Source organism: Ranitomeya imitator, chromosome 2, assembly GCF_032444005.1.
Source record: "Ranitomeya imitator isolate aRanImi1 chromosome 2, aRanImi1.pri, whole genome shotgun sequence".
NCBI classification, from domain to species: Eukaryota; Metazoa; Chordata; class Amphibia; order Anura; family Dendrobatidae; genus Ranitomeya; species Ranitomeya imitator.
Window position 1 is genome coordinate 648328275 of NC_091283.1, and position 10236 is coordinate 648338510.

At 44.5% G+C, this 10236-nt stretch overlaps 1 protein-coding gene across 1 annotated transcript; it reads left to right on the top strand.

Annotated features, from left to right (window-relative positions):
• Positions 1-6605: 6605 nt before the first annotated feature.
• LOC138666781 (homeobox protein TGIF2LX-like) lies at positions 6606-7792 on the top strand. The gene is made up of 2 exons (XM_069754955.1): positions 6606-6818; positions 7199-7792. Exons 1-2 carry the CDS (start codon positions 6606-6608, stop codon positions 7790-7792), a joined length of 807 nt encoding a protein of 268 aa, XP_069611056.1.
• Positions 7793-10236: the final 2444 nt, after the last annotated feature.

A 10236-nucleotide genomic window follows, 5' to 3' on the forward strand; every position in this document is an offset into this window, starting at 1 on the left:
GCTTTGAAAAAAGCAGTTGGTTTGCACAGCGGTGTACAAACAGCAATGCAGCTATCAGGGAGCCTTCTAGGGCAGCCCAATGAGCTACAGCGCTGAGGAAAAAAAAATCTAGCCTTCACTGTCCCTGCTAAGAAAAGGTGGTGTTGGACAGTGGAAATCGCTACAGCACAAGCGGTTTGGGCGTTAATGTATCCTGCCTAACGCTATCCCTGCTTCTCTCCCTATACTCAGATCAGCAGCAGTAAGATGGCGGTCGGCGGGAACGCCTCTTTATAGCCCCTGTGACGCCGCAGACAGCAAGCCAATCACTGCAATGCCCTTCTCTAAGATGGTGGGGACTGAGACCTATGTCATCACGCTGCCCACACTCTGCGTCCACCTTCATTGGCTGAGAAATGGCGCTTTTCGCGTCATTTAAACGCGACTTGGGCGCGAAAGTCGCGTACCGCATGGCCGACCCCACACAGGGATCGGGTCGGGTTTCATGAAACCCGACTTTGCCAAAAGTCGGCGACTTATGAAAATGAACGACCCGTTTCGCTCAACCCTAGTCTGCGGGCATCATGTTCCATTTGCAGAACCCCTGAAGTGCCTAAACAGTAAAAGAAAACCCACAAGTGACAACATTTTGGAACCTAGACCCCAAAAAACTTATCTAAATGTGCCCCCTTTTTGGAACTAATCTACTGTTTCCTGTAAAGTAAATTAGTAGTGCATGGAGGTGTGGTACAATTTGAAGCAATCCTTCATACACAGACCAGGTTTTTCAGCGCAGGTGTCACATTGATAAATGGTGTCCTTGCGTATTCCCTTTTGTAACACACTTGGCACCTTTTTTGCGGCTTACCTTTTCTTACAGTTGGCGGGACCACCCCCAGAAAATGTTGGCCTAGTACGATACTAGCACCTTCATTTCCAGAAGTACAGGGGCCAGCTCCTTCCGGAGTGCCAAATATAAATATCAGGGACTTAACCAATACCTCCTGGAACTGAAGCTGCGACGGATCGGTGTGGTGTGCACATCGTGATAGCAGGAATGCATTGAGCATTGCTGTCTGTACGATGTGCACTGCCAGCTTTTTGTTCCACACCTTGGCCTTTCTCAAAGAACTGTACGGTTGGAGGCAGTGCCGTATCTGGGGGGGGCAGCCGGGGCATGTGCCTCGGGTGCAGCCGGCAGGGGGGCGCAGTCGGGCTGCCTATTTCGGGCGGTCCGCAGTGTCTCCCCCGGCGGCTGCATTCTGCTGCCCCCGGTCTGGGAGTGAGCTGTTCTCTGTGACGACTGTCAAGCTGACAGCCGGCACAGAAGCTACAGAGTGCCGGCTCCCAACGTGTGCAGAGGTGGAGGGGAGCCCCTGCAGAGTGGCTGAGGCGGGCAGGGAGAAGTCCCTGCAGCTCCGCTGCCCAGCGATCTGTCTTCCTGCTTCCTCTCACACAGACGCGCCGCTGGATGACATCATTCAGCGGCCGGCTGTGTCAGAGGAAGGCGATGAGATGCTGCGGCAGAGCATGAGGAGAGGTGAGAGGTGTATGTGATTGTGTGTGTGTGTGTGTGTGTGTGTGTGTGTGTGTGAGTGTGAATGTGTGAGTGTGTGTGTGTATGTGAGTGTGTGAGAATGTGTGAGTGTGTGTGTGTGTGTGTGTGTGTGAGTGAGTGTGTGTGAATGTGTGTATGTGAATGTGTGAGTGTATATATATATATATATATATATATATATATATATATATATATATATATATATATATATATATATATAATCCAACCAATAACCTATGGTCTTTCAGTAAAAATAGCTTTATTGTGGAAGGCAGGAAGACGGCAGCAACAGTGATTAGCCACCAGACAAGATACACAAAGCAAAAAACAAGAAAAGGGCACTGGGAACCATAAATGCCATGTTAGTAATATAAACAGTATATATACATAACTAAAGGGCCAAAGAAGTATCAAGGAATATGCAAAAATTTGTAGGCATCTACATAGATATATACAGGGCTAGGTCACACACAAGTCAATGCCTTCCCAGCTCTAAAAGAGCCTCACATGATCCAACAACAAGTATATAACAACCACATTATATTCAGATCAAAAAACGGTAACAGGAATACATCATGTGTATGTGTGTGTGTGTGTATGTGAATGTGTGTATGTGGCTCAGTATTGGGGGTGTGTGTGTGTGTATCGCGCTGCAGGGGAATGTGCAGAGAAGTGAATGGTGTGTGTGTGTGTGTGTGTGTGTGTGTGTGGGGGGGGGGGGGGGAGAGGGCAATGATGGGGCTGACTGGGAGAGAGCAATGATAGGGATGGTAGAGGAGAGGGCAATGATGGGGATGGTGGGGGAGGAGACGGCAATGATGGGGCTGACGGGGGCATATGTCCTTAGGGGGGGGGGCACCAAAATGAATTCTTGCCCCGGGTGCCAGAAACCCTAGATACACCTCTGGTTGGAGGAGTTGATCAGAGAGATCAACGCCCTCTATGTTTTTGTTGTACCCAAGTACACAGTCCGGTTTGCTGACCTGTGTACAGGTATCCCGTACAGGGCGCTGCCATCACCTTGTATGGTGGTCAAGAGAAGGACATCCCTCTTGTCCTTGTACTTGACCACCAGCAGGCGGTCGCTACATTAGGCTCAAATCTCACCTTTTCTGAGCATCTGCCCAAGTAGTGTCTTCGGGAGGCCTCTCTGATTTTTGTGCGATACCTTGCGCAGAGAGGGATTTGTAGAGTGGGACGCTGGTATAAAAGTTATCATTGTAGAAGTGATAACCATTATCCAGCAGTGGGTGCACCAAATCCCGCACTCACTCCCAGGATAGGAGGACACTCATGGGGTTCAATTCTGGTGTCCTTCCCTTCGAGGTACCCTGAATCCGAACCTTCCCTTAAAATGGACTAATGACTCATCCACGCTGATGTCCCTTTGGAGCACGTACACTTCAGAAAACTTTTTGTTGAAGTGTTCGATGAGCGGCCGATCTTTGAACAGACGGTCAAAGTTGGGGTTATCTCATGTAGGACACTGTGCATTATAGGAATAATGCAGGAAATTGTGGATGCCCTAAGAAAGGCTTCCGAACCATAACCATTCGGAACACTGGCATGTTGTATAAAAGATCAACACTCCAATATTGCCAAATTTCTGGCTTCTTCACGATCCCCATGTGGAGGACCAGGCCCCAAAACTGCATCATTTCAACTGCGTCTACAGGAGACCAGTTAGAAAATGATGAACTGGGGTTTTGTTCCAAAAATTAATGAGCATACAAATTAGTTTGCTCCACCATGAGGTTAATAAAATCCTCAGAGAAAAGACGGACACCACCGGCCTCACAGAAATAGACTTTTTCAAACTTGATTCCCGATTCTGCCACAAAATCAGGAATCAGTGGCTCGTATTTTTCGGGGATGAGGTCCATATGGGGGCTGCAGTGGGGCGCATTCAAGTTTGAAAATGGTGGGCGCTGCCTCATCTTCTGTCCTGGAGCATCTGCGTGGTGGTTCCCCAGGACCCAAGGAGGAAGATGAGAAGGAAGAGGATGAGCATAAAGAATTAGAAAAGTGAAGAAAAGTGGTATCCTCTCCCTCACTATCAGTGTCGGAGGCAATGAAAGAATATGCCTCCTCCAATGAATAGAGCTGTTGGGACGAAAAGGACGAGCGGGACATTTTTGTGTGAAACTTGTGCTTGGGTGTACTTTATTTATAACTGTATGTGTATGTGTGGGGGGATAGTGATTGGTGCAAACTATTATCTGAAAAGAAAAAGCTAAAAAAAAACAAATAGGGAGAAGAAAATACCTGTGAAAAGAAAAGTCTAAAACAGCAAGCCCTAGCTCTGATAAGCGAACCGCTCTGTGCCCTATGATTGGCGCGTTCGACGAGGATATCGATCGTGCCAATCAGCTCCTGAAGGCCCTGCTGGGCATGTCCTAGGTTCTAGCCTAGGATCGCTGCTATTAGACCACCAATCCAGGTGGGTTCCGGCAGGGCACAGCGCGGTAATACCCGTGCTGTGCCCTGCAAATGAAAATAAACAAAAATGACACCATTATAAAAAGTACAACCCTCAAGGTGCTCAGAACCACAATCAAGAAGTTTATGAACTCTTCAGGTTCTTCACATGAATTAATGGATTGTGGAAGGAAAAAAATAAACATTTACCATAATTTTTTCTCGTAAAATTTTTTTGTTTACTTTCACAAGAATAACAGAAAAAGTGGACCCCGCAATTTGTTTTTTAATTTCTCCTGAGCATAACGATACTACATATGTGGGGGAAAGCCACTGTTTGGGAGCATCGCAAGGCTTGTAAGGGAATAAGCACCATTTGAGTTTTTGACTGGCAAAATTTTCTGGCATAATTAGCGGACATCATGTCATGTTTGGAGAGCCCCTGATGTGCCTGAACAGTGGAAAACCCCTACAAGTGACACCATTTTGAAAGCTAGACCCCTCAGGGACTTTATCTAGATGTGTGTTGAGCACTTGAAGCCCCAGGTACTTCACAGAAGTTTATAATGTTGAGCAATAAAAACAAAAAATTAAAAAAATTTCCCCAAAAAATGTTTTTTAGACCCATAATTTTGCATTTTCACAAGGGCAACATGGGAAAATGGACTCCAAAATTTGTTGTTCAATTTCTCTTGAGGACACCAATAACCCTTATGTGGTCGAAAACGACTTTTAAAGGCACAGTGTAAAGCTGAGAAGGGAAGAAACGCCATATTGGAGTTCAGATTTTCCTGGACTGGTTTGAGGGCACCATGTTACACTGGTACAGCCACTGAGGTGCCAGACCAGCAGACCCATCCCCCCCAAAAGTGACCACATTTTACAAACTACACCTCTCAATTAATTCATCTACGAGTGCAGTAACCATATTGACACCACCGGTGTGTTGTAGAAATTTATACCATTGGGCAGTGAAGAAAAAATCATTACATTTGTACCACCAAGATTTTACATTTTCGTACTGGGAAATGGGTAAAAATGGCACCAAAATTTGTCCCACAATTTCTGCTGAATGTAGAAATACCCCATATGTGGCTATACAGCACTGCTTAGCCACACGGTGAGACTCGGGAGGGACGGAGTGCTATTTGCTTCCTGGAGTGTAGATTTTCCTAGAATAGTTTGCCGACTTCATATACAGAGGCCCTAAGTGCTAGAAAAGCAGAATCCACCTTCAAGTGACCCCATTTAGGAAGTTATACCCCTTTGGGAGTTTATCTATCTACAGGTGTATTGTTGATTTTGACCCTATGGCTGCTTTCCAGAAATAACCAGTAGTTGATGTTGCTGAGTGAAAATTGAAAACTGCCATTGTAGTGACCAGCACGTTGTAGTAACCAGCTCATGCTTCTGGAAACACACACGTAAATTAGATGGACTCTCATCGTTACAGAAATGCCAAACATGTGAACGCTAAATGTGATTTAGAGACACTGAAGATCAGAAGGGAGGGGGGCATTTGGATTTGGGAGCACAGAATTTGCTCAATTTCTTTTGGGAGATAAGGAACCATTTCAGTTTTCTAGAGCCTTTGTACTACAAGTAACATTGAATCCCTCTACTGTATATTTCCATTAACATATGAAGGAAGAGAGTTGGGACTTGATTTTTTAGTGAATTGAGATGAAGGATTTTTTGGGAACATTTTACATAATATTTAGCTCTACACGGAGCACTTACTTGGAGATTTAGATCGAAACCTCAAAGTGACGTGAAACCCCCAATGAATCCATTCACTATAATGAGGCAGCAGAGTTACTCTGGACTCCATCTGGCCTCTGCTCAGCGGTGGTGTTCTTTTCAAAAGTACACAAAACTGAACAACCGCGAATTTATGCACGCCTAAAAAGAAGGACACAGCTGGATCACAGGTCCAACGATGTCCATAGTGCCTCCTTCTGCCTCATGATACGGAATCTTCCACCATGGGATCTGTGTAAATCACGTATTTCAGAGATTTACATGGAAACCCTGTTGTAAGCGTTCAGCGCAGAATGCAAAATAAGGGCTTGTTTTCACTTGCGAGGAACACGTCCATGTCTCGCATGTGGAAACGAAGCTCTGGCACCGGCACTGTGGAGCGGAGCGTGCGGCCGCATAGCAACATCTATTTACTTATTTATTATTTATAGACATCTATTTACTTCCAAAAAATGTATACAAGGGGATCAAGAACCCAACACGTTGCACGTGTGCCCAATGCACACTGCATTGAGCTCTCGGCCAAGAGGTAATGTGACCCTTGATTTATTCTTTCCATGTTTTATGTCTTATGCACATGATCTTGCCTTTGAGACACAGATCTATCAAATATTTATGGCGTATCCTTTAGAAATGTCATATGTCTTTGATTGAAGGAAGTCTAGACATTGCTAAGTAGGATGACCCATATGTGTAAATGAAGCCCCTCACCACTCTCTGGAAAAGGCCATTTTCAGAAAGTAACCGGACTCCTATTGTTCAGTGATGTCTTTCAGTCCCGGTAGATTGTTCATGACGGCCATTTCTACACTATATAAACCATATATTTTTCATGCTGTGTATATCTCTACCATTGTTTGACCCAATGTTTCTCACCACAGGACCAATTATGGCCAAGATAATGGAATCTATCCCGACTGACAGTGAGCATGACAGCGTGGAGCTGGAAGTTCCCGGGTCAAAGAGGAAGCGCAGAGGCAATCTGCTGAAAGAGGCTGTGAAAGTCCTCCATGACTGGTTATATGAGCACAGACACAATGCCTATCCCTCAGAGACGGAGAAAGATATGTTATCTCTACAGACTCGTCTCACAGTGCTGCAGGTACGACCCCCAAACATTTCTTGTATATATGAGTACCTAGTGGGTTCTCCTTTGAAGCCAGTATTTTAGGGTAGTTGAATAATAATGACACAATAGTGGTGGTGGGGGGTATCAAAATTGGTTTTCTGGAACCCGTCAATGCTTTTGTACTTGTTGCAAAAAAAAAAAAAAAATTGAAAGAAAAAAAAATTTGCCCCCTTAAATAGTGCCTCTCTTGACTTTGTGGTATGGCAGTGTAGTCTTATTCCCTTACTTGGGGCTGCTCTACAATACCAAGCAAAGTCTTAGCAGTGCTTTCTATATCTCATACACCCCCTGCAATACTATAATTGTTTGATCATGTAAGGATTTAGCTGATCATTTTCTTTTTTCACATGTAGATTTCCAACTGGTTTATAAATGCTCGGAGACGGACCTTGCCAGACATGCTGCGTAAGGATGGTAAAGACCCTAACCAGTACACGATCTCTTGGAAGGGAAACAAGAACCCTGAGTCTCCTCCAATCCAGCAAAGACCAATTGCCTTATCGTCGATGACACACCATACCTTACCTGGCATACTGGTTGTCTCCACTATACCTGGTAACTTGGTACCTCTGCCTCTTATCTACCCTATTAGACAACCTTTTCATGCTTTCACTACAGTGAGTCCTGATGTCACTGTGCAGGATGTGGTCCAAGGCGTGAAAACTGAATGGACATCTCAGGAACTGCCCACATCTTCACAGCCCAACAAGAAAAGACGTTGCAATTCAACAGTTGATGATTCAACAGATGATGATGTAACACTTTCTCCTTCAGACTTTGAGGAATGTGAAAATATCAGCTCATTGCATATCCTGGCGATGGTAGCCACCAAGGAATTACATTTCTTACTGACAGCTGAAAAAGCCAAGCGTGATGCTGAGAGACGTTCTGGCGGCCAACATCCGGATTCACCTTCCAGGGATGATGACAATGGATTCCAAGTGTAATTCCTTTGCATCCTTGAGTTGTTTTTTTCACTTTGCCACTTTTATAAAGAATGTTGATTACCTGAAGGACAGACCAAGCCAGGATGGAACTGACTCTACGATCTGCAAAGAATGCACAAACCCTCATCCTTTTTGTGGGGGCTCTTTCCAAAGAAGTGAAATGGCAGGTCATAATCTAATCAAATTTTTTTTTCTCTTTTTTATGGACTTTAAGTACTTACGGTTTACATGACATATTGAACCCTCAGCTGCTTTTCCTGCAGCTGGGACATATAATGGAGCATAGGCACCTTGGAACACTGCAGGTGGGGTGGGCATGTTATTTGAACCCTTACAACATAATGTTCTGCAAATATGCTGCTACCCCCCTCTGCACTTTATTGATCATGGCTCATCCATTAATGTAACCACTATGGCTGATGCTAGGAGAAGGTCACTTGCACGTGGCTATAACCCAGCCTTCTCTGACATGCTCGACCTCTTTATTATACATTGCCGTTTGGCTATTAAGTGTTTGATGGGTAGGAGGGGTGACTTATTAATGGAGTTCCTTCTAGACATTGTTTACTTAGAATTTTATTTGTTTTCAAGGTGTTTGATACTGTGAATATTATTTGCTGTACTATGATCTTAAAGTATTCAGTATGTACTACAGATTTTTTTTCTTGATTTTTGTATTCCAGTGTGATTCTCATTTTACATCAAATCTGTTATTCCATGTGGAATAGAAAAAAAATTAAAAAACATTTTCCATTTGCTTCAGAGATGTCTGTCTTCGATTCTTATAGGATTAAAAAATGATTTCTTTCTAAAATCTTTGTATTTTTTTATTTAATGCCCAACAATGCTGTGTGCAAATTACTTAGGCCACGTGCACACAGTCAGTAGTTTACATTTATAAGCCAAAACCAAAAGGAAATGTATAATAGAAACACGTGCACCATTTTTGCATTCATCACCAACCCCTGGTTTTGGCTTACAAACATTGAGGTAAAATACTGACCGTGTGAACATTGTCTTAAAAGTTGGATTTTTTGTGTATGATTACTTTAATAGTATAACCACTAGATGGAAAAATTGAGGTTTGTATTATTGTGCCAAGTTTTTTTTTTTTAGCCTGATGGCTCTCTGCAATGTACAGCTCTACTTTTCACCCTTCCCCCGTTATTTTATATATTCTGTAACAGTGGAGAAACACAAAAATCTTAAGCTAGATTGAACTTGTTCCTATTTTAGTGTTTTTTAGCATACATTTTTAAAACTATTTGTGCAATTTTTAGATGGTGAATAGTATACATTTATGTAAATGTTTCATTTGTGCGTCTTGCGCTTATGAAAGCACAAACTACAATCTTACCTCTTTCTATATTTAAGCAAAAAATAAGTGCCTTAAATGATTTCCAAAGGCCTTTTTTTCAGTGCGCTGCCATATAATGTGATTGCATGAAGTGTAGGACCCATAAGTCATAGCCAGTACTCTCCACTTTGCTGTATATACGATTATATGGAAAAGTGGCTTTTATTGATTGAAATCTGAGCGTAGATTAAGGCCATGTTCACACAGTGCGTTTTTTACCGCGGAACCGCGGCGGTTTTGCCGCTGCGGTTCCGCAGCTGTTTTCCATGCAGGGTACAGTACACTGTACCCTATGGAAAACAGGACACACTGTGCACATGGTCCGGAAATTGTTAAAAAAAAGACGCGCTGAATAGCTCCCGGAAAAAAGAAGGAGCATGTCAATTCTTTTTCCGGAGCCGCAGCGGTTCTGCACCCATAGACCTCCATTGTGTGGTCCAAATCGCAGTAAAACCCGCAGATCAAAAATATATCTGCGGGTTTTACTGCGATTTGATGTGCAGAACCGCTGCAGCAGGAAGTGCGGGGAGCGGGCGGAAGTGCGTGGGCGGAGTGTGGCTGCCCCCCCCGTGTTCCGATCCCGCCCCCCCGTGCTCCGATGCCCCCCCAGTGCTCCGATGCCCCCCCCCAGTGCTCTGATGCCCCCCCCGTGCCCTAATCTCCCCCCCTTATACTCACCCGGCGTCCCGGTGTCCGTCCGGCCGTCTTCTCCCTGGGCGCCGCCATCTTGCAAAATGGCGGGCGCATGCGCAGTGCGCCCGCCGAATCTGCCGGCCGGCAGATTCGTTCCAAAGTGCATTTTGATCACTGAGGTATAACCTATCTCAGTGATCAAAATAAAAAAATAGTAAATGACACCCCCCCCCCTTTGTCACCCCCATAGGTAGGGACAATAAAAAAAATAAAGAATTTTTTTTTTTTTTTTCACTAAGGTTAGAATAGGGGTAGGGGTAGGGTTAGGGGTAGGGTTAGGGTTAGGGGTAGGGTTAGGGGTAGGGTTAGGGTTAGGGTTAGGGTTAGGGGTAGGGTTAGGGTTAGGGGTAGGGTTAGGGGTAGGGTTAGGGTTAGGGTATTTTCAGCCATTTTA